Source organism: Nannobrachium achirus (assembly GCF_963921795.1).
Source record: "Nannobrachium achirus genome assembly, chromosome: 11".
Taxonomy (NCBI): Eukaryota; Metazoa; Chordata; class Actinopteri; order Myctophiformes; family Myctophidae; genus Nannobrachium; species Nannobrachium achirus.
In genome coordinates this window covers 54,462,320-54,486,543 of record NC_137820.1, presented here as the reverse complement: position 1 = coordinate 54,486,543, position 24,224 = coordinate 54,462,320, and the positions used below count along the sequence as shown (strand labels likewise).

Here is a 24,224-nt window from a genome sequence, read left to right as displayed (position 1 = left end):
GGTCCTTGAATTTAAAGGGGTTGCGAATCACTGCATGATCTGTTTTATACAGTTGATTGGTAGGCTACCACAGAGGAGAGGGACATCTTATTTTGACATTGGCATCACAGAGGACAGGGACATTTTATTTTGACATTGGCTTTATAGGCTCTGGTAAAGTAGTCACTGTAGCCTACCGATTACTCATGGCTATACGTGAGGTTAAGGTTGTCTGTGGGCTGCCTATAACTGTGTGTCTAATAAGTAATAACAGAAAATAAATGCCTCAACGAAATGAAATATGAAACGTGGCAGTGTATGGCCAGTAATGGCAGAGGGCGCCCGGGGTACGGGGACCTGAAAAGCCGAAATAATTTATAGCCCTATATTTTTTTTTAAATCGCACTGTAGGCTAACTTAACATTTTTTGTGCAATTGGCTTCTTTCTTTCTTCCGTTTTCCATGTCATTTCCTGTGATAAAAAAATGGTGGTCAAAGCTCCAGCAGGCGACCGACTCGATGCAATAATGAACGGGAGGAGGGGGAGAAACTTTGCGTCGCCCAGGCTGTAAACCCAGTGAAACCAGTGCGACCAGTCAGCGATCGGTCAGAGCACAAAGACCGGGGGAGGGTCTGGGGACTCCGGGGGGGCTTTTCTCTCCAGAAGGTGAGTTATGTTTTAGTCGCCAATGTGGCCAAAATGAAAATGGCTTCCGAAAACGGCAGGCAGATTGCCAACAGCCTGCAGACTGAAAGCTGCAAACTACGACACAGCTCCTGTTTTATATTCACCCAAAAGAAAAACACCAAAAATATGCTGCGGATTCACTTACTGTAAACACCTAGATCTGTTGGAACTTCAATGGAACTCTGTCGCTCACTTGCCTAGTTGCCTTTTGATTCTGTAGTCCTCTTTTTTTTCTTCTTTCTTTAAAAGTCAACACCGAGACTTCACATCTGGACAAAATGACACGGTTTTAGAAGTCTGTCCGATGCGTTGTAACGATGATAATAACACAGTAATAACACAGCATACGATCATTATGTAATAGTGTTTTATGTTAGTGATTAATGAAAAACGAATTGCTCAATCCTGTCGGCCAGGAAACAAACGGTCATCGGATTTTGTAATTATTGCGCAGCCTGTAACATCAGTAAATAATATGTCTTAATGATCGTCACCTGTCTTTATGAAGCCGGTATTAGTGTAGGCATATACGTGTCTTAAGCAGAATCATTGGCTGTCACTCTGTCTAATAATAATAAAATGAAATAGGCTACACAGTAAATATTATGCAAGTGTGTGTTGTTGTGAGTGTGACAGTGTCAGTGAACTTGTGCAGAGGAGAGCTGACCTCAAGTCACACCGAGGAGGCATGCATCCTGCAGGGCTGACAGGTCACTGCATGGAGCCGAAATAAAAACACTAGTCCAAGGGTCTTCAACATGGGGTCCGGGACCCCTAGGGGGTCCTCAGAGTTACTATAGGGGGTCCTCCACATTTTCGTGTGATAGAAACATTTGTTGTTCTTTTTTATATTAACCACTTGAACCCTGTCCCTAGTGTCCTTATTCTGAGAACTTTAGACAAAAATAGCAGATCTACAAGCTCACAACGCCTCTGTGAGCTTGTAGATCGGCTATTTTTGGCAAAGAGCTTTGGTGTAGAGGGGGAAAAGAGACAACTAATTAAAGAGTGAAAGGTCAATTTTATTGTCAGTTCAAGTGGTTAAATATCTGAAAACTCAAATTGACATGAATCCAAAATACAAAAAAATAAAAAATAAAAGTCAAACAATGAAACTATATGGAATCTATGAAAAGGTTGTGGGGGTCCCTGCTTCAACTCTCTCTCAACTAAGGGGTCCTTGGCCTGAAAACGTTGAAGATCCCTGCCGTTGAGTTTGAGTGCAGGGCAGTGTACATTTAGGCTGCATTCTGTATTTTCAATTAGTTTTCACGTGCAATATAGCAGGGCATTCATTTGCCTGAACCCATCCAACATGAGGGCAGGCTTGTCAGCCTGAGCCAAAGACCAGTCTGTTAGCTGTGCTCAAGGTTGGATTTGAGGACGATGATGAATGCCAAGTGATAACATATCCATCACATAACCTTATTTGTTCACAAAGACAATGAAAAAATAGCATTTTGAACATATAGCGTCCCTTTTCTGGGTATGTCATAATAGGTGAACATTCATTGAAATACCGTACGACCATGTTTTTACCTATAGAGATTTGGTGTTGCTAAAAAAGGCAGGACCAAGGATAGAAACCTGGAGGATCACGGTCAAAAAGGTATATAGGGTTCAAGTGGTTATTGAACACTTTAATCAATATATGAGGACAAAGTTCATTATCATTTAAATATAACATTGTAGTTTTGCCCTGTGTTTACATCGCAAAATAATACGTCCATTTCTCTCTATCTATAGCAGCAGTTACCAGCCTGTAGTGTGGTGTTTACCTGCAGAGACACATTGACTTTTCACTGTACATTGTGTTTTCACTGTCTGGATGTTTTTGGGCAACCAAAACAATCAGTGAAAACACCAAAACAGCGAATTACCGTATCTGATTCCAGTGGAATATCTCGGGTTGGCGGACTTTGCCCATGTTGTTACTATGCAGTCATTCTGTGAACTGTTGAATGGAAGCAGTTTTTGACTTGTTGTTTTTGGTTACTTTGCACCCAGATAAACGAGATAAAGAAGCTCACAATACCAGTTCAGCCCATTTTACACCTTTAACTGTGCTAATTGGCAGGGACGTGCAGAGAATGTTAGAGAGGCAAAATATCGAAAATAGCCGACCTCCAAGCTCACAACGTGTCGCAGCTCAGTGATACCACACTGAGCTAAACATAATCAATTTCTTTCGCCATAGTAAAAACTGCATTCATGGTCTGTTTTTTTACGGAAAAGGGCAGGGGTTTAAGCCCCCTTTGATGTCTATGTGTGTACGTGCCTGCTAATTGGTCAGCTGTCGCTGTCATTTAACACCATGGGACTTTTATTCTGTGTCGATTGGGTAGCTGCCATATAGCCCCTTGGGAAGATACGGCACCTGATCATTCAGCATAAGCTTATCACCCTATTAATCTCTGAAGATATTTCGCGACGACTTGAAAAGGTAAGTCAAGATCAGAAAAATAGCTGTACTCCCAATGACTTAAATGAGTAGTTCACCCCCGAAATGTCTGTTTTTCTATTGATTACTCATGCCATGGAGAGTAGAGTTCAATAAAATGGGGGTAAATGTACTCGAATCAAAATTTTGTCTTAGGAATGTGACAAAAACCAAAAAATATTATTGAACTCTACTCTCCATGGCGTGAGTAATCGATAGAAAAAAAGTCATTTTGGGGGTGAACTACTCCTTTAAATGTGCCGTATTAAAAGATCTGACGGTCGCTACTCGACCTTAGGGAGTGTTACTTGTATTATAATTATTGACAAAATAATTTGTGATGCTTCCTCTCTGTCAACAGAGGGGGAAGTGAAGTGGCGGAGTAAGGAGACAAACTGTCAATCAACAGTCAACATGGCAACACGATGAGCAACCAGGAAATAGACCTTTGGTGTGAGTTGTCTGTTTGACTGAAATATTTGCATCTGTCATTTATTTACAGTTCTAACAACTTGTAGTTACTTTGAACTTTTACTCTTTTTCGTACCTCTACCTCTTTCCATGATCTTTCGAGGATCATGGAAATATTTCCTACTGTGTCTCTCACCTTTGTATCACCTTACTATTTTTGAGAAGTGGTACACCGTCTCCTTAGCGTGGGTTTGTGTGTAGTTTTGTTTGTTTGTTTGTATCATGGCAATACCGCTGGTGACCAACAGGCCTGCAGGCCTGGGTGATCAAGTGGTGCTATTGAGCAGGCCAGGCAGAGTGTGTGTATGTTTGTAGCATGGCAATACCGCTGGTCACCAGGTGACCAAGTGGCACAGGCCAGGCAGGCAGGCACACGCACGCACACACACACAGCCACATACGGCCACGCATGGGCACACACACACACACACACACACACACACACACACACACACACACACACACACACACACACAGACGCACCACTGCTCACTTCAAAGTTGATTTGATTTTTGATTTTATGTTGCAGATGGAGGAACTGAATATTTAGTTGTACTGGTTGATTGATTGATTGATTGAAAAACATTATTAGAAGTTTGCATAGGAAAAGGTACAGTTTTGTGACAGTACAGTTCACTGGTACAAGGCCAACTAAAAGGATACATCCAAAAAAAAAAGGCTATGGCTTGTTTCAATTGAGGTCCTTTTTTCCTAACTCATATAACATTGAATGACAGAAACAACATTGTGTATGAGAGTCCATTAACTGTGTGTGTGCGTGTGCGTGTGCGTGTGCGTGTGCGTGCGTGCGTGTGTGCGTGCGTAGTCTGTGAGGAGTGTGAAGAGTATTTTCAGAAAGAGTGTTCAACCCACGGCCCTCCACTCTTCATCCCCGACACTCCTGTAGCACCAGGCAGCGCCAACAGGGCGGCGCTCTCTGTGCCCGTGGGCTTGGAAGTGTTCACAGAGGGAGAAGAGACCGATGTCCGCTGCCTGGTTGAAAACATCCCCAGGGGGGCGCTGTTTGGCCCGTATGAAGGAGAACTGGTCAACAAGGACGAGTCAACCGGCTTCTTCTCCTGGATAGTAAGTACCGTAATTGCTGGACTATAAGCCGCACCTGAATATAAGCCGCACCAGCTACATTTAGGATAAAAAAAGGTGCAGGTGTCCCTCCTGCTTCCCGCTAGAGTGCCCCTGGTGGCCGTTAGCTATAAAATCAAACCCAAGTTTGAAGTGAGCGGTGGTGCCTGCACGTGTGTGGGGGTGGGGGTGTGTGTGCGTGCGTGCGTGCATGTGTGTGTGTGTGTGTGTGTGTGTGTGTGTGTGTGTTGCTCACAGAGGTGTGTGTGTGCGTGGCTGCGTGCGTGTGTGCGTTGCTCACCCAGCTTGTGTGTGTGTGTGTGTGGGGGGGGGGGGGGGGTGTGTGCGTGTGCGTGAGAGAGAGAGAGAGTGTGAGCCATACTTGCTCACTCAGGCCCCAACTGGTTGCAGTTGATGCTCAGGGTAAGCTAGACTCAACAGCACCTCTCTGGTCACCCAGATGTACTGAGGCTACATACACCTCAGGCTACAGACAGACAGACAGACAGACAGACAGACAGACAGACAGACAGACACACACGGATACACACACGGCCACGCTATGGAGACGGTGTGACCACCGCTCAAAAATCTATATATAAATCCTTGTTAAAGACCATTGTAAAACTAACTAACTGGCCGTTAGCTGTAAAAAATCTTTATATAAGCCGCACCGTTGTATAAGCCGCAGGGTTCAAAACATGGGAAAAAAGCCGCTGCTTATAGTCCGGCAATTACGGGTACAAGTATTATCTATTCCAGAGTTTCCCAAACCTTTTCAGCTCGAGTCTCGAGTCTCCCTGGGATCCAAACGTACAAAAAAATCGTTAAGAATTAACCACGGAAGCCGTATGTATTGCAACGTGTTGTGAGCTTGTTATTTTCACTATTTATATATTTACAGTATATTCTTTTGCTAGAACAAGTTGCATGAAGGGGGATATTGACTGAAATAAAAATGGGTCCCGACCCATTGTTTGGGAAACACTGATCTAACCAACAGAAAACCAGTAGAACCAGTATACAACACATTATGAAAGCCGCCTGTTTAATATACTTTGTTGAATGCTGAGTAGCAAAAATAGCTGAAAAGACTATTTGACTATTGAAAATGTGCCCAAATTCCCCAAATGGATGTCAGGGTTAATGTGGTTAATGGTCTTGGCTCTCAGCTGGAAGAGTTATTCATAGACCCTGGGTGGCTGGAAGGATCAATAGACAGACACAGTTTGAATGTTTGAATGAATAAGATAATGTATATTAATATCACCATAGCCACTATTGAACTTGGTAATATTATTATTCCGACAGCTTTTGTGCACGCACGTTCCCACCAGGCCGAGGAAAAATGTTACTTAAAAAATTACAAATCAGCCTCATGGTAGCGCTATTACCTATAACTCCACTGAACAGTGTAAAACTTTGTATGCGCACTTCCCAGAGGCTAAGGAAAACCCTTTGCCCTGCATTTTACCTATTATAGTGGCACCAGTAGGCCAAAAAAAACCTACCTGACCTGCCGGAGACCTGTTCTCGGAAGAACACTGCTTCTAGTTTTTCTTTGATTTCTTTTCCCACTTTTCTGGCTTTTCCTGCTATTTTTCCTTGCTGCTTTTTTGCTTTCCTACTTTGTCCTGGCTTGGCCACTTTATCGCTGCTTGCAGGTATATTATATTAATTGATATTGTGTTGGATGTTTCTAGGTGGTTGATGCCAATAACACATACAGGTCCATAGATGGCAGTGATGAGGCCAAAGCCAACTGGATGAGGTATGCAGCGTCATTGACTGTATAATACCTGCATGTTTGGAAGTCAGTGTAACTTAACCTAAGAGAATGCAAGCACAACTCAGTCTGAACAAGTAGTGTCTTTACCAGGGGCACAGCTCAGAAGAGTTCATAAATTCCAGCACTCCTTTGGTGGGGTGGGGGGATAAAATACATCATCTTTTGTATATTTTTGTGAATAATATACAAGTTGTAAAAATAATAAAGAAACCTTGAACAAACAAAAAAAAGAAAGAAATTCCAGCACTAACAGAAATGTCCTTTGGGTACTTTTTATTTAACATGAAATAAATCTGAAACTAAGCAGAAGGGGAAAAACTAAATACGATATTACAACCAGTAGTTAAGGAGCTCGTGTGCTCATTTATGTGTCTTTATATTGCGGCCTGAAAAGGTTGATAAATAACTATAACTTATACTATAAGTTATAGTTATAAGTACCAGTAGTGGTACATTTTGGAATCAGAGCAATCAAGTAATTCTCATTCATTCTACATCTGACCTTCTCCGCATCTGTCTATCAATCTGTCTGTCTTCGCAGGTATGTGCGTACTTCATCCGATGAAGCTGAGAGGAACCTGACGGCATTCCAACATGCAGGACATATCTACTTCCGGGTCAGCCGGGGGTTAAAGGTGGGGGCGCGGCTAAGGGTTTGGTACAGTGACGACTACATGAGACGGCTGCACAGTGTCTCCCAGCAACGCATCGACTGTAACCTGGATGCAGGTGAGACTGAGAAAGGAAGTGTCTGTATTAATTTTATTAATTTTATTATATACCCCCAGATTCTGGGGTCCAATCCCGGTTTTGGGAGAGTCCTAGTCCACATATTTCCGATGTTTAGACCAATATTTTGGCAAAAAAGTGCAAGATCTTCTAATGAATTATTATGATTTAATATTTAATTGCATTAAAGTTTTATTTGACATTTTAAGTTTAAGCAAACAAAATAATCAAACAGATAAAGAAAAGTAAAGAAATCAGGTTATAAATCAGTAAAGTAAAATACCATTGCTTTATGTTAAGTGAAGGTGCACAGATGAAAAGTAAAAATAAAATAATCAGTTATCACAGGTATCGAGAGACTGATAATTAAAAAAAAATGTGTAGCTGAGGAACCAGTGTGTGGACTTTATTCGTTTTCGATTTTGATCTGCCATTTGTCACCTGGACTTTTGATTGGATGTATGCACTATTTCTTCTTGAGAACTCCACCTTGCCTTATTTGTTGGGATCTAATCGACACTGACAGTGAAGCTTTAGTTTACTGCTCAGTGTAAGGATAGACATCACAGCCATACTGTATGTAATAGCTAGTTATAGGAAGTCACAGTTATAGTCTGGTCTTGAAATTAAACCAGGGCAGTATTTTAGGATTTTAATATTAAGATTTTGCCTTTGACTCTTTTTTTTTTTAGATAAAGCAAGATAGCAAGATTTTGGATGTTCTGTAGTTTATTCATACAGAGGAGGTGTTGGAACTTCCTATTATGCATATCTTTATGCATATCAGTGACAAAACAACAGCGCCCTCTGGTGGGCACATTTGCAGACACTGGCACGCAAGCACTGGTTTCATTACAATAGGTTTGCATCACTTTGTGCAGCTTCACTGGTTACCTTCTAAATCCAAACTGTTAGAGTGCCACTGCATAAAAATAAAATCATTTCTCATTCGAATTTTATTACATTGAATTGCAAACACATAATACCTTTTAAAATGAAGACTTCAGATCTTGTTTTTCTCTGAATGAGTTTCATCAACATCCATCAGATTTGGTCAAATCCCATAATATGTAAACCTGTGAATGTGTCAACATTTGTGCCAAATTAAACTAGATCACGGTTTCTTGTAGAACTGAATGGAAGTGAACTCCAGCACCGCTTGGTAGCTCTGTAGCAGCATGTTGTTCTATTCTATTCTCTTCTCATAGCCTAACATCCAGCACTAAATCCTAATTTTATCCCTGAGCCTACTGTAACTCTGGGCCATTAAAATCTATAGCGATCAGATCTGTTCTTAAATCACAGTCAACCGTTTCTCCATTACCAGTATAACAAATATTATACTGCTTACATAGGCCTACTGTATACAGTAAATGTCGGTTATATTACAATTAACTGGAAAGTGTTAATTAGAATGTTTTTGCCATTTCTTTCCAGGTACAGTAGCTGAGGATGTTTCAGTGTTGTTGAGTTTTAATGAAGCTTTGTAGTTTAGAGGTTTTCCTTGTCCCAAACATAATAAAAGTGTGTTCAGAACTGAGACAGACAGCTAAATAATAATATTAACAGTAACTGGTACCTATATGTGACCTATCTAAAATGCTGTCTAAAATATGCTTTATGAAGACATACCTCTTGTGAGTTGTGAGGATCTGAGTTCCACTCTGGCTCCTGTCTCATCTCCCCCATCTCTCCCCCTTTCCTGTCTCTCTACCACACTCTCCACTCTAAAACCCCTTGAAATAATATATATATATATATATATAAAATATATAAACTAAGAACTTGAGAAGCTACTGTACTCCACATTACAATATGGATCAAGATACATCCTTTTTTTTTTAAACATCCCAGAGGTAGATGGTTCTGATTGGACTTTTTGAATTCCGTTTGTCAGAACCTTTAAGTCCCCACGAAGAGCATAAAACATTTCCTGGAAAGTTTTGCTACAGGTAAGCACCTCAGGTTTATGTTGTTGAACTTTGTTGTCTTAGCTTATCCTTTTCCCATACTTTGTTTTTTCTCTTAGCTTTGTTGAACAGTTATAAACATTGCCCCCCGCTACAAGTGCTGTGCCAGTTTTAATCAGGTTTATTGGTCATGTATGTGTGGAGCATTGTGTTGGTACGCTAACGTGCTAATACCACTGTGTTCCAGACCAAGGAACGACATCGAGAGTCCATCTAGGCCTGGAGACAGACACTAAAGGCCCCTCTCTGTGGTCTGCAGCTCTGCATGGCCGACACGCCAAACACCCAGGAGACGGAGAGGCAGACGAACATCCTCCGTCCAAGAAGAAGAAAATCGACCTGATCTTTAAAGATGTTCTCGAAGCTTCTCTGGAGCGAAGCGAGCCTTCACATCTCACCGGTGAATGTAAAGTGCCAGTGCTGGGGCTTGGGCTGGACTCCTCCAGCACTCACGCTAACCTGAAGGTGGAGGAGGAGGAAGAGGAGAAAAATGGCGAAGAGAAGCCATCCACGTCCTCCTTCTGTCCCAACTGTGTCCGGCTGAAGAGGAGGATTAGGGAGCTGGAGGCGGAGCTAAGCCAGTTCAGGGCAGGTGGAGAGCGGGTGGAGGTGGTTATGGCCCCGCCCCTTCCTGAGCAAGCACCCGTGGAAGACCTGCCAGGTAGGTGGAGCCAGCCAGGGACGTGCAGAGAATGTTAGAGAGGGAGAGGCTGAAATTTCGAAAAGGGCCTTTTGGTGAAAATATCGAAAATAGCCGAACCTCCAAGCTCACAACGCGTTTTGAGCTTCGAGGTCAGCTATTTTCGGTGCTTGATACCACACTGAACTAAGCATAATCAATTTCTTTCACAATAGTAAAAACTGCATTCACGGTCTGGCGAGGGCACTTTTTACAGACGGATAAAAGGGCAGCCCCCTTTGATGTCTATGTTTGGACATGCCTGGAGCCAGCTAGAGAGGCTGATGCTGTCCGGCCCAAAGCTACAAGACTGTTACATACTGTAGGGCTGACCATTACTAGGTAGAGGCGTATTGTTCAGCAGCACATCGACAGGATATGAACTTATACTTTAAACACTAGACTAGCCTGTTACCTCTACGTTTCCATTGAAGTATAGTATAACGTAATCGTCAGGACAAGCCTTGTGTGTGTCTGTGTGACTGTGAATGATTGCTGTGGGATTTCATTTCTAATTTATTTTACTTATATGAATGTGTTTTCTGAAACCGTTTCCCTTTGCACTTGTTTTCATTTCATGTTGTGAATGTCAGCTCTGTACTTTGTTGTACATTTCTAATTTACATTAAATTTATATTTTAAAAGCTTTCAAATGTTTCTTCCATTTTATTTTTCAAACTCTTAAATACGTAATATTTAAATAATTTATTATAATAGCCATAGTACAAAGACGTGATGACAATATTTAATTTCATTTTGTTACAGTATTTCAGTTTGAACAGTCTAAAAAAAAGTCAATCTCTGAGAGTGTTCGCAGGCTATTAATAATAATAATAATAATATGTATAATTTGTTGTAGGGTTCACATTCTGGTTGTGTTTTTGTCTTGTAGGAAATGAACCCATGACGCCAGGACCAGTGGTTTTGGACGAAGACGACCAGGACATGGACTCTGCCGACGAATCCATCAGTGCAGAACTTTTGACCTCTGCTGATGACCCTGCCAAACTGGCCGCGGCGTCGGGCCGTAGGATCCGACGGTTCAAACAAGAGTGGCTGAAGAAGTTCTGGTTCCTGCGCTACTCGCAGACGCTCAACGAGATGTGGTGCCACGTCTGTCGTCAGTACACCGTCCAGTCCTCGAGAACCTCCGCCTTCATCATCGGATCCAAGCAGTTCAAGATCCACACCATTAAGCTGCACAGCCAGAGCAACCTGCACAAGAAGTGTCTCCAGCTGTACAAGCTCCGCATGCACCCGGAGAAAACAGAGGAGATGTGTCGCAACATGATGCTGCTGTTCAACACCGCCTACCATCTGGCGCTTGAGGGACGACCTTTCTCTGACCTCCGACCCCTGGCCGAGCTGCTGAGGAAATGTGACCTGAAGGTGGTAGATCAGTATCTTAACGAGGGCGACTGTCAGATTCTAATCCACCACATCGCCGGCGCCCTGAAGGAGGACCTGGCCGAGAAGATGCGTCTGTCTCCGTTTCTAAGTGTCATTATGGATGCCCAGAACGACGAGCTCTTCTCTGACACGGTGGCATTTTATGTCCAGTTCTCCTCCGGTGACGGCTGTCCCAGCACAGAGTTCCTGTCCCTACAGAGACTGGGCATGACCAGCGTGGAGGGCTACCTCCAGGCTGTGGACCGAGCCTTCGGGGTTCTGGGGCTGAGGTTTCAGGACCAGCCGGTTGTTGGGTTAGGCGTGGATGGAACTAACATCCCGTCTGGAATGAGAGCCAACCTGTACATCTCCATCCAGAAGACTCTGCCCTGGATCCTCTGCCTGCCTGTCATGATCCACCGGCCACACTTGGAGGTTTTAGATGCTATCAGTGGGAAGGAGCTCACCTGTCTGGAAGACCTGGAGAACAACCTGAAGCAGCTGCTCAGCTTCTACCGCTACTCCCCCCGCATGATGTCGGAGCTCCGCTCTAGCGCCCCCACCCTCTCAGAGGAGGCAGAGTTCCTGGGAGACATCCGGGCGGTGCGATGGATTATCGGAGAGCCCAATGTCCTGAATGCATTGATTAAAGACTACCTGGAAGTCGTGGCTCATCTGAAGGAGATCAGCAATCAGACTCAGAGAGCTGACGCTGCGGCCATCGCTCTGACGCTGCTCCAGTTCCTGCTGGACTACCAGTCAGTCAAGCTCATCTACTTCCTGTTGGACGTCATCGCCGTCTTCTCCCGCCTAGCCTTTGTCTTCCAGGGAGACTATCTTCTGGTTTCACAGGTTCACGCGCGCATCCAGGATGCCATCTTGGAGATCGGACAGCTGGTCGACTGCCCCGGGGAGTACCTGCAGGAGTTTGAGGAAAACTTCCGGGAGAGTTTCAACGGCGTGGCCCTGAAGAACCTGCGCGTGGCAGAGTCCAAGTTCCAGTCGATCCGAGAGAAGATCTGCCAGCGGAGCCAGGGCATCCTGGCCCAGAGGCTGGACCAGCAGAGCCGGCCGGTGAGCCAAGCCTGCCGCGTCCTGGACCTCAGCTCCTGGCCACGGAGCCGCGAGGACCTGCAGGGCTACGGAGAGGATGAGATCTCGCTGATCTTTGACCACGTGGAGACGTTGCCCTCTGTCAGAAACGAGGCCCAGGGCCGGACAGACGCAAGGGGAAGCGTGGTGGGGGAGTGGAGGGACCTGAAGGCCGACTACTACGTGAACGGCTTCAAGGAGGTGGTCGGTCACATTTCCAGGTACAAGCAGCGTTTCCCTTTGCTCAACCGCATCGTCCAGGTGGTGAGGGTCCTGCCCAGCTCCACGGCCTGCTGCGATAAAGGCCGCAACTCTCTGCAGAAGATGTGGAAGAACAACAGTCGCTCTAGGCTCACCCTGGACCAGATGAATGACCTTTTGACCCTGGCTGTGAATGGACCTCCCCTTGTTAACTTTGACGGCAAGCGAGCGCTGGACAGCTGGTTTGAGGAGAAGTCAGGCAGCAGCTACTCTCTGTCTGCTGAGGTTCTGAGCAGAATGTCCACGGCTGAACAGAAGTCTGTTCTGCACAGCGTGGACGTGAACACAGAGTTCTACCCAGATATCTGACAGGAGCTAAGAACAGCTGTCGTTGGGACACTGGTGACTCGGATTAAACTGTCCTTAGGACCCAGTGAACTCTGGAGCCTGCACTGTCCTAAAACCATCAACATCACAAGCATCTGAAGTTCTACAGATCAATATTCCCACATTGGGATTTTTTTTTTTTTTTTTTTAAAGATAATTCCTTAGGGTATTTCTATTCCATGACCCAGTAAAGCGGATTGAGATGGAAAACAGGGTATATAGAGGGTAGAGGGAGTGAACTTCATGCAATAAAGGTCATGGGCAAAGTTTTAACCCATGGTGTCACAGCTAGTTCTCTGCCTAACACCTTCACCACGCTGTGAACTGGGCTCCAGTCAGTGAGTGCTCTTCGGCTTCCTGTGAATGAGAAAACCAGACAGCCATGGTCACTGATCCCAGACAAGTAGACTAGAGGCAGTTGTCATGGCAATAAGTTGGCGCTTCTGATTCAAAGTGCTAGTTGTTGCCATGGTAGCCAATCGGCTAACGAGAACAATCAATTAATTGTTTTAAGAGAATTGAAGGCAGCTTTCTTATTTAGGCAGCCTGTCTTTTAATGACACATTTAAGAGTGATACATGGCTATATATTTCTAAATGAAATTTATAGAAATCTGATATACAGTTGTATGTACACGCACACGTACACTGTATAATGTATATGCATTTGAGCCTGTTTTTAAGAGAAGTATTTTTCTTCTGCATTTTCTGATTGTGCCATAATGACAGAATGCAAGATCAGAGAAGGAAAGGTGCTAGACTGCTACGCTACCATACCTGGAGCTGCATACATGTTTACTGTTGTGCTGACTGATCTATCCGATAATTTCACTTTGAAATGTTTTTCGATTGGGATTAATGTGAGGTTTCACGGCTGCTCTTCAGTGATGCCTTGGAGCTGCAGCTGCTAGCATGCCAGCCGTTCTTCATGCCAAAGCTAGCGTGTAAGAGGGTCGTCGGGATTATGTAGTCCATATGAAACCCTTGATGGTGATACTCAGTTCTTAAACTTTAATGTGACAGGAAGTATTTTCTAGTCAGTTTGACGTGTGGCTCCAAGTACTTCCTGCTCAAAGAACTTACTGTTAGCTGTGTTTTTCTTTTTTTTGGGGGGGGAGGGGGGGGGGGTTCTCAGGATAAAACGTCCAGGATCAAATGTGCTTCACGTCATCGTGGTGTGTTTTCAGTTTGTTGCAATATTTCAACAGTTCTGCTTTATTGTTCAATGACTGAAAAGATGACGTTTTGCAAAATAGAGAGAAAAAAAAAGAAATAATCAAACCTGTATCAATGTCTTTGCTTTTGAAGATTATTACATTTTTGCACGTTTTTTATCGTATGCATGTTATGATTATAAACAGACCAAAATGTTTTAAAAACCACAACTTTATTTTAGTATTTGGAGATGCAGTTTAATGTGATCGGATGGAATGTTACTTCAATGAGGTGTACAATAATGTCACTTCCTTCATATGGGTAATTAAGGCTCATGTTGAAGCTTTCTGTCAGAATCCAAAACTATTCTATCTCTGAATGCCACGTGTTTTCTCTGCTGCTTGTTCTTATAATGAACTCTGACCCTTTGGTTGATTGTAAACTGACTCCAGATGTGGCTGGAGTTTGATTAATGCTGTTGTTTATGTTCACTTTTTTACCTGTTGTTTGTTCATGTTCAGGGGTGTCACACCAAATTCTGGGCCCTGGGTACAAGGATTCACTGCGGGCCCCCGCACAATTATTTTGTGCTTTAACTATTGAAAAATAGCAGATATACAAGCTCACAGTGCGGCGCTGCAAGCTTGTAGATCTGCTATTTCTATTTTTTTATCGTGAAAATCTTTGAATATTTCAAATCCTTCTAAGGTTTTTTGAAGAAACCTATGTTTCTATGTCAGTGGTGCTCAGACCTTTTCATGTGAAAGACCCCCAAAATTATATGTATTTGACCACGGACCCCCATCTCAAAATATTTAGTTCCAGGGACCCACCAGAAGCAAGATTTGATAAATGTTCGCTTTAAAAATACATATAGCTATTCAAAGCTTTGCACACATTTTCACGACTTTTCAAAAATAGCAGATCTACAAGCTCTGCACCGAGTTCCGCTCTCTGAGCCTTTATAATCTGCTATTTTTCAATAGCTAAAGTATAAAATAATTGGGCCTTAGTAACTCAGTCCCACTCACCCCCCCTTGTGACGCCCCTGTTCATGTTTATGCTGGTTGGGAAGTATTCAGAAGAACTACAATAGTCCTTTATTGTCATCAATGATATTGTTTGACTGAAAGCTCCTTGCTGATAATCCCTGACTTCTCAATATGATGTTTCCTACCGGTATTTCAAATGCTTACAACATACATTTCTAAATATATCTCATATCACGAAGGTTTGTTGTTGATACTTTGGCTTTTATTTTGCAAAGTATGATAAATCACTGCACTGTTCCACAAAGGCAAAGAGCAGTAAAACGGCAAACAAATGTACAGTTTTTTTCACCTGCATTCTTTTTTATTCCTTCTTACTTTGTGTCGGTACATAAACATTTCTGGTTGTTTTACTGCACGTCCTCTATAATTGAGATAAGAACAGGATTTAAATCAAGTTGACGTTGAATAAGTAGTTTAAGTAGTAGAGATAATGTTTTTGAGACATTGAGAACTATTAAAACTTTAGGACCTGACGAGTGTTAAAAGCAGCTGAATGTATTGGTTTCATATTTGACTTCCACAGCATCAAAGTAGTATAAGCTTCAGTTCTTTGTTCGGTATAAATTAGCTGTTTAGTGTAGATAAATTAAAACCAGAAAGATGAGCTGGATATTGTATCCTGTTCATATATTGTGACGAGATGTTAGCTCAGCTCCAAACTTCACCTATCGTTTATATGCCTTAAAATGAATCGGTTGCACAATTAATAAATTTTCAATTGGAGTTGAATTTGCACTTTTATGTGGAAAAAAACCCCCAATATATAATTAAAAAAATTATAACAAGTCATCCAAAGTAAACACAGGTGCTGTACAGAAAGAATGTTCAATGAGAAAGTAGTGTAGTAGGCTACTTTTATACACTCTAACCAGTAATGTCATTGGTATGAGTGTGTAAATAAATGCACTGTGGGAGCTAATCTTCTGCATTGCATCCCTGACATTAATATGCACTTTTACACGTTAAATGACTGCAATAGAGTATTACTGTATTTTTCACCAATACTCTGAATCTGAATTTGTTCTGATTGCATTTGCAGCCATTTAAAAACAAAGAAGTGACTGTGTAACCAGGGACGTGCTGGCCATTGGGAAAAGCGGGACAACTCCCGAACGACCGGTTCATTCTCGGCCGGTTCAGGCCGGGCCATTAGGAAAAAATTAAACTGTTTGTACAAAAGTAGTGAAAACAGCAGATCTACAAGCACACAATGCCTCGCACCGCGAGGCGTTGTGTGCTTGTAGATCGGCTGTTTTCACTAGTTTAAATCATTTTTTAAATGATAAATACAAAACAAACCGTTTTGGACATACAAGGTTTCCACCCGACAACAACGAAATATAGGCCTAATTCATGTAATTGGCCCACTGGCTTGTCACTTGTCATGATCTGAAATGGCAAATCTTTGAGTAGCAGCAGCGCTATAGAGAGATCTCTCTCTATAGCGCGCAATGAGGGCCTCTCCAACTCTTTTTCCGGGCTGAATCAGGGGCCCAGCACGTCCCTGAGTGTAACAACAACAGGCGTTTATAGTCATTTTGCTGATGCCCTTGGAGTCACTCAAAATCAGTGGTCAGGTTAGGATTCATTTATTTCTCTGACACTGACAGACTAACAATGAATGGGTTTATCATCTACACAAATCCTCTGTGATAATTGGATGGAAGCCACAGGTATATTTGGTTACAGTTATACATTGCAAAGTTAAATTGGCACTGAGGATTTTACAGTGTAACTCAGATTCACATGCACATAATTGGACGATTGAACCTTTTTTGGACGTTTTGGATGAGCACAGGATTTTGGATTAACATGTGGAACATGGAACCTAAATGTCAAATTGTATTCTTAAATCCCAATTCTGGTTCTATAATATGCTTTGTAAAGAAATATATGATGGGAAATTATTGTTGAATAAAATATTTTCCATGGTTAGTCCCTAATATAGTCTTTTGTTTTGAAAGTGTGCTTGTGTGTACAACGTTTTGACTATCGTAAGCTATAAAAGATCTTGCATTGTCAAGCTAAAGAAAAACCGCCATCACATGTGTGTCTAACAAGTCTATAAATTGAGAGTTTGCTGTGTGTTCTGTCTTGGCGGTTCTGGAGGTCTTTGTGAGACCCACTACAACCCCCCCTCTGTCCTCTTAACAGGGCTGTGTGTACGTCCAACTCAGAGCTGTCTCCCAGCAGTAGATCAATGTTAAAGTCAGAGAATGAAATGAGCTTTGTCCTGGAGGAGGGAGTCCTCCAGCAAAAGCCTTGTTGAACAGAAATGTAGGTTTCTGTTCGGCCATGAAATGAAAAATGTCTCTTCAACGAGGTCTAACACAGTGGTTCTCAAACAACCCCCAAATCGATGCTTATTAGGCTGTAGACCCCCATTGGTTTGTTGGTTGGTTGTTAGATTAGATTTCATATAGAACTGGCTACTGAATGAATGAATGAATGAATGAATAATTTTATTTCCGTGTCTGGCTGCCTTTCGCAGCCCATCCCTTACGGGATTATTCAGACACAATTACATAACATTTTCTTTTTCACATACCTTTTTTCTTTTTCTTTTTTTTTTTTTCCTTTTCCCAGTGCCAACAAGCTGACACAAAAACAAATAAACAAAATAAAGTAATACTGCATAATTAAGATCAAGAGTACATCAATTGTTGTTCTGAACGAGAGTGGAGGGCAAGAGAGAGAGAGAGAGAGAGAGAGAGAGAGAGGCACAAAGACAGAATGAACCAGAACACAGAAACAGGACAAGAAACAGACTTGAGTAATAGGTTGGTATGATCCATCACAGTGCCACTGTCTAATATGTGTAAGTTGCATGTCTTCTTCTATTCCAGGCTTTATGTATGAAATTGGAGATTGCAAATGTATGGTTATCAAATAAATACTACTAGTGTCTAGTGTCTACTTATCTATAGGCCTACATATACTTATCTAATCATTGGACTAACTTCTAGCCACTGAAGTTAGTCACTTTAATCTAGTGTCCATATTCTGGGCATGATGATGCTATTGGCAAAAAATCTGCATAAATGTTCAAAAATAGCAAAAACAACAAGCTCACAATGTGTTGCATTGTGAGCTCGATTGGCTAAATGTCTGCATGTTGAAAACATCATCTTAAACAAGCAGTACATTCTGTCTGTCTACTACATGTGGTGGTTTGGGATACTGTCAGCTTTCACAGTGGTGTCCAGATACAACTGTTGCTTAATATATCAACCAGTGATTCATAAATGTTTGCCTTGGCTTCCTTCCACCACTCTTTTGCTCAAGGTTTTCTCTGCATGGCAGTGACCTAAGAAGCCCATATAGCGGGGAAATACAGGAAATGGAATTGGCCGGCAGAGTGTTGTCAAGACTGGATCCGGCACACCAGAGGGTTTTTGACCCGTTGCCTGGCAAGGGACAATATTGCATGTGACCCAGAACAAAGACGTGGTGCTGAGGCACGATGCAGGGACGTGCTGGCCATTGGGAAAAGCGGGACAAATCCCGAACGGCCGGTTCATTCCCGGCCGGTCCAGGCCGGCCATTAGGAAAAAATGTAACTGTTTGCACAAAAGTAAAAATTAAACTGTTTGCACAAAAGTAGTGAAAACAGCAGATCTACAAGCACACAACGCCTCGCGGTGCGAGGCGTTGTGTGCTTGTAGATCGGCTGTTTTCACTAGTTTAAATCATTTTTAAAAGGATAAATACAAAACAAACGGTTTTGGACATACAAGGTTTCCACCCGACAACGACGAAATATAACTCATGTAGTTGGCCCACTGGCTTGTCATGATCTGAAATGGCAAATCTTTGAGTAGCAGCAGCGCTATAGAGAGAGATCTCTCTCTATAGAGAGAGATCTCTCTCTATAGAGAGAGAGATCTCTCTCTATAGAGAGAGATCTCTCTCTATAGCGCGCAATGAGGGCCTCTCCAACTCTTTTTCCCGGGCTGAATCAGGGGCCCAGCACGTCCCTGGGCACAATGAATCTCTCTTTGACTTTGATTTAGCACTTGCACAACATTTTCAGTGTACTGTAATGTGCTTTTCATTTAGAGTTTTCTTTGCTAATTTAGCTTACTGTATTTTTATGCAAGTGAAGACATTCAAAACGTACAATACAGTATACAATATATTCACGGTAAGTTGCGATTACTATACTCTTTTTTTTTATTATAGCAAAATGCCTTTACAATTAAAGACAATTTGGTAATTACGTGCCCTGCATGCTGTCTTCTAAATGTCTACTGAATGCTCTGTAGTTTATACATTGGCTGTGTGTATGATATGAAAGCAAAGCGTTGTTTGATGTTGAGCAAAGAAAATGGGTTTGAGGTGATTGATTCTGTCAGAGGAGTAAGGGGTTTTGTGGATGTAGTCAAGACAATTATAGCAATTTTGGGAAAAAACCTTCATAGAACAGTTGATCAGCAGAGCAACATCTGCTGATCAAATATGAACGTTGCAGACAAACCATATGCAACAGTGGTGATTAACACACAATGAACAAACTAATGTTTGATTCTGAGCCAATCTGGAAAGGACACAGTGTGGATTGTCCCTGCCAACACCATAGCACCAGGGCTGGGAAACATGCATCATTATCCAAAATGATAAATCATGTATTTTAATAAACAATATGAGAAGAAAGAAGTCCCTTTGCACACCAAGGGAATGGGCAGGCTTGTCAGAGTAAGGAACTTGAGAATATGAGAAAAATCGTGGATAGTCTCCAGGTGTGTGTGTGTGTGTGTGTGTGTGTGTGTGTGTGTGTGTGTGTGTGTGTGTGTGTGTGTGCGTGCGTGCGTGCGTGCGTGCGTGCGTGCGTGCGTGCGTGCGTGCGTGCGTGCGTGCGTGCGTGCGTGCGTGCGTGCGTGCGTGCGTGCGTGCGTGCGTGTTGCTCGGTTAACTTTCACTTGATGATTAAAGGTTAAAAACCAGTACAGTCTGATTGTGTGGGCTAAGGAGACAGCGTTGGTTTGGTATTTGAAGTCTGCTGGCATATATTGAGTCTGACACCAGATGACATTTATCATTAGAAGGCCAAATGATTGGCTAATGGAGCACAATAATCATATTCATAAAGGCATATAAAGGGTATCTGTAATGATTACAGGCTCCACATTTGACCCCTTGGAGCAGTGTGCAGTCCCAGTCAAGAGTTAAGTGTCCTGCTCAAGAGAGTTTGGGGTCACTCAGACATGGAAAATAGCTGGCAATAGAATATATGTACACAACAATTCAAATCTTATTTATGTTTATTCAAGGATCAGATTAATATTGTGTGTCACCTACTGTAAATATGATTGTCGTCCTCCTTACTATTAGATGATAATGCTGCTCTACTATAGCTACTGTTAGACTAGTTGGAAGTCCTGGGTGAGAGAATCACATTAACAGCTGGGACATAAAATTAAATAAAAATGAAAAAATAGAGAGAGGTTCCACAAATTTAGAACATGCATATTTTGAATGACCATCTAATGTTACAGGGGGCTTTATTCAGAGGGAATAACATAAATAAACGTGTGTAGGCCTACTATAACGCAGCTTTGCTCTGGCTGCTGCTGCCAAATGATTGTTCCAGTGTGGTCCGAGGGCAGATGGAGTGGGGGGGGGACAGGGGCCTTTTGTGGCCCGATGGACAAAGACTGTCTTTCTGTCTAAAAACTGTCTGTCTGTTTTTCTGTCTGTCTGTAATCAGAAGACTTGACATCAAGCCCAGTCAGTCAGTCAGTCACACAGATCTTTGCTGTCTAACCCTGCCTGCTGTGGGGAGAGCTGGGTTGCCTCCTACTTTATTTGAATTCTATTTTGTAATTATTATTTTTTTAAAGAGGGGAAACTGAGAGCTGAGGAGATGAAGCGCTGTCTAGGACTGTTGGTGATATTTTGGGGGATGTTTGGTTCAGGTGAGTTTATCTCCAGTATACTACAATATTCCATCTGAACAGATATTCTGTCATGCTTTCATATCGTCACTGTCAGGCAGAAACCTTGTATCTCCAAGTTTCAAATTAGTAAATTCTTTCGCATACAAGGCACAAAAGTAGTGAAAACAGCAGATCTACAAGCGCCGCGAGGCGTTGTGTGCTTGTAGATCGGCTGTTTTCACGAAATCATTTTTAAAATGATAAATACAAAACAAATGGTTTTGGACATACAAGGTTTCCACCTGACAACAACGATATAGTAATACTAGTAGTAGTCATACTCTGATACTCAGTAGATACTCTGATTTAGTTTGTTGAAGATTACAGTAAGTAGCTATAATAGCATAATTCAATTGACTACTGAGAGAAGGGACCAGTCCTATGATCCAGAGACTGACTACAAACAAAAATTGCTACAATTTAAGAAATGGGAGGTCAGGTCACAACCTGTGAGTCACACAAAAAGGCACCTTCCTCCCAAGAGCATACAAGCTTTACCATAAGTAATAAAAACCTATACTGTATGATGTGTTTTGATGTTTGATGATGATGATGATTTTCTTTTTTCCTTCTTTTTTAATGTTATCTTAGAGCAGTCAGTCCTCTTGAATCTGTAAGAAACATTATGATTCAAACTGTTATGCAATGATGTTTTCTAACTGGAAACTTGAAATCACAGTTTAAAAATACTAAAAATACTTTGGTATCAGTACCCAACATAAAAGTACTCATTATGCAGAATGACCCATCTCCCAATCATATGGATTGTAATTAATTAACTGCATTAATGTGTTTGTTCATCACAATAATTCTGCAGCTGCCTGGTAATTACAGTAGCCTACTTTATGTGCTTCTGGTAGATTAACCTCTAAAGACATAATCATTTATCAGTTCATATATTTTTGTATAAATCTGCAGTATCTAGTAGTTAAGCTTTCAAATAATTGTTGTGTCATAAAAGTAACTATAACATTTGGCTCTGAAATGTAGCGGAGCAGAAGTACAAAGTATTAAAATAAATACTTTTTTTGTTTAGTTCTTAAAGTAAGTAATTGTTGTTTTTGAGACTCTTTAACCACTTAAACCCTCTAGACTTAATAAGCTGGACGAATTGGCTCTTTACTTTGACCACTTTCAAACCACACCAAACCTCTTGACCAAAACTAGCCAATTTACAAGCTTACTTTGTAGATCTGGTATAATATGGATGCTGGGGTTCAAGTGGTAAACCTCCTGAATGTGGTTCATTCTTCAGTTCCTCATCAGACCCCTGTTTGTGTTTCAGGTGCAGCGCTCCGCTGTTATAAATGTTCTGATTACACAGGTCGCTGTGAGAACGTCCAGGAGTGTACCTTTGAAGACTCCTGTATTTCCCTGAGTGAGAGAGGTGTGTTAATCCTGATTTAGCTTGTACTTTACAACGGAGTATACATTTGACATTTTTTGCTGTTATCCTTACAGTTTTGATACTGACATCATCAGTATCATGTCAGTGTCATGGTTAGTGTCAGGGTCAGTATCATGGTTAGTGTCATGGTCAGTATCATCGTCAGTATCATGATCAGTATCATGGTCAGTATCATGGTCAGTACATGGTCAGTATCATAATCAGTATCATTGTAATCATGTTATATCATGTCAGTGTCATGATCAGTATCATGACCATGGGAGTATCGTGTGAGTATCATGGTCCTCATAATTTCAGTACCATGGTTGGTATCATTTCAGTATCATGGTCAGTTGTATTGTTTATCAGTGGTTCTCAAAGCCTGGTTTGAGGACCCAGGGGTCCGTTTAAAATACTTAAGCTCTGTTGAAGTTTTCAGCAATTCAGTAATAGAAGATCTACAACGCAAAATATCTCTTATGGAGTTCCGGTACAAAATACCTTTTTTTAAAATATTGGTCCACTGCCTGATAATATAATTTGGGGAATATTTGACATGAAGATGTTTGAGAACTACTGTTGTTTCTCACCCTGTTCTTGTTGTAACATGTAGGTGGCAAGACCATCCGTCAGTGCATCCGATACACAGACTGCGACAACTCTCGTCTGACTCAGATGTTTCCGGCCATCTCCGGCTTCACCTACAGATGCTGCAGCAGCAGCTTGTGTAACACTGGCAACGCCGCAGCCCTGGCATCAACGTCCACGGCCGCCCTGGCTGCCCTGGGGTCAATGGTGGCCTTGTTGTGGGGTCAGAGGTCGTAGACCTATTCCTGCTCAGTTGTTCTCAAAGCCCTCGGTTTGACATGCACGGACCCCCACAACTCAGAGAGTGTACACATTTGTCCCATGTCTACACTCCCTGGGTGTACTGTAGTAAGGCAGTGGTTTTCAACCATTATTTATTCTGCATTTGTGCCACTGACCACCATTTGATGAGGTTTAGCCTCTCGGAAACCAAAACTTTGAATATTTAGTTGTCTTTGGATAAGATTTTGACCACAATTCCATGCTGTTTTGATGTGAGAGAGCGTACAATGAAACCAGATTTGGTTTCATTTTACACTCTCAAGAGTTAAAGATCTATAGGTTAAGATTATAAGGGTTACCAACTCTCCATCATTTAGCTGGGGACCACCTGGAACCCCCTCAAGGAACACTGGTTGAGAACCACTGCTGTAAGGGTCAATTATTTTGGTTCCTAACTATCAACTTAGCTGAGGACCCTTCCTGGAGCCCCCTCAAGGACGTTTAGGGGTTCCCGGACCGCACTTTGAGAACCACCGGCATATAGCTGACTGTTAGAACTAATGCCTGGTCTCCACTAGGTCCTCACTCAGGTTGTTGGTCTTATTATTATTAAACTAACGACTTGGTCTTAACCAACACCAAGATATTTCAGTTTGTAGCACGACTGCTGAATTATAATTATTTCTTTAACCTGAACTAAAAAAAGTTTTATTTGATCAATATTGTTGTTGTTGTTGTTGTTGTTATGTTAGCTATTATAAGTTGAATAGAACACATAAAGACAAATTAAATGTATTTACCGTCAACCTGGTCTAAATGGTTGTATTACTGTATTCCCAACACACAACACTCAGCGGAAGGTAAGAAAAAGAAACATCACTAGACGGCACTGTGAGAATTTCTTTTTAATTTTAAGAGAATATACTTGGGAAAAAAAATATCCCATGCTGGTCAGTATTTTGGTAATGAGTTGTTATAGGACTAGAAT

At 42.0% G+C, this 24,224-nt stretch overlaps 2 protein-coding genes across 4 annotated transcripts; both read left to right on the top strand.

Moving 5' to 3' along the window:
- Window positions 1-88: 88 nt before the first annotated feature.
- Window positions 89-14,018, top strand: prdm11 (PR domain containing 11). Of its 3 annotated transcripts, none has more exons than XM_080736611.1 (7): window positions 89-646; window positions 3,469-3,560; window positions 4,405-4,664; window positions 6,365-6,432; window positions 6,992-7,179; window positions 9,337-9,810; window positions 10,721-14,018. In XM_080736611.1, the coding sequence occupies exons 2-7, from the start codon at window positions 3,533-3,535 to the stop codon at window positions 12,877-12,879; spliced, it is 3,177 nt and encodes a 1,058-aa protein (XP_080592737.1). In that variant the 5' UTR covers window positions 89-646; window positions 3,469-3,532; the 3' UTR covers window positions 12,880-14,018. The 3 variants fall into 3 exon arrangements, with proteins under 3 accessions (XP_080592737.1, XP_080592739.1, XP_080592738.1); XM_080736612.1 differs by lacking the exon at window positions 89-646 and adding an exon at window positions 2,526-3,110; XM_080736613.1 differs by lacking the exon at window positions 9,337-9,810.
- A 5,112-nt stretch (window positions 14,019-19,130) lies between these two features.
- LOC308293837 (CD59 glycoprotein-like) lies at window positions 19,131-24,030 on the top strand. Its single transcript, XM_080736475.1, has 4 exons — window positions 19,131-19,247; window positions 20,944-21,018; window positions 22,325-22,426; window positions 23,040-24,030. The coding sequence occupies exons 2-4, from the start codon at window positions 20,967-20,969 to the stop codon at window positions 23,249-23,251; spliced, it is 366 nt and encodes a 121-aa protein (XP_080592601.1). The 5' UTR covers window positions 19,131-19,247; window positions 20,944-20,966; the 3' UTR covers window positions 23,252-24,030.
- The last annotated feature ends 194 nt before the right edge of the window (window positions 24,031-24,224 follow it).

Coding starts and splice junctions, on each gene's coding strand:
- LOC308293837 (XM_080736475.1), top strand. CDS start 20,967: ATGAAGCGCTGTCTAGGACTGTTGGTGATATTTTGGGGGATGTTTGGT. Junction 21,019..22,324: donor TTGGGGGATGTTTGGTTCAG/GTGAGTTTATCT, acceptor TTTGTGTTTCAG/GTGCAGCGCTCCGCTGTTAT. Junction 22,427..23,039: donor TATTTCCCTGAGTGAGAGAG/GTGTGTTAATCC, acceptor TGTAACATGTAG/GTGGCAAGACCATCCGTCAG.
- prdm11 (XM_080736611.1), top strand. CDS start 3,533: ATGAGCAACCAGGAAATAGACCTTTGGT. Junction 6,433..6,991: donor GCCAAAGCCAACTGGATGAG/GTATGCAGCGTC, acceptor CTGTCTTCGCAG/GTATGTGCGTACTTCATCCG. Junction 9,811..10,720: donor ACCCGTGGAAGACCTGCCAG/GTAGGTGGAGCC, acceptor TTTGTCTTGTAG/GAAATGAACCCATGACGCCA.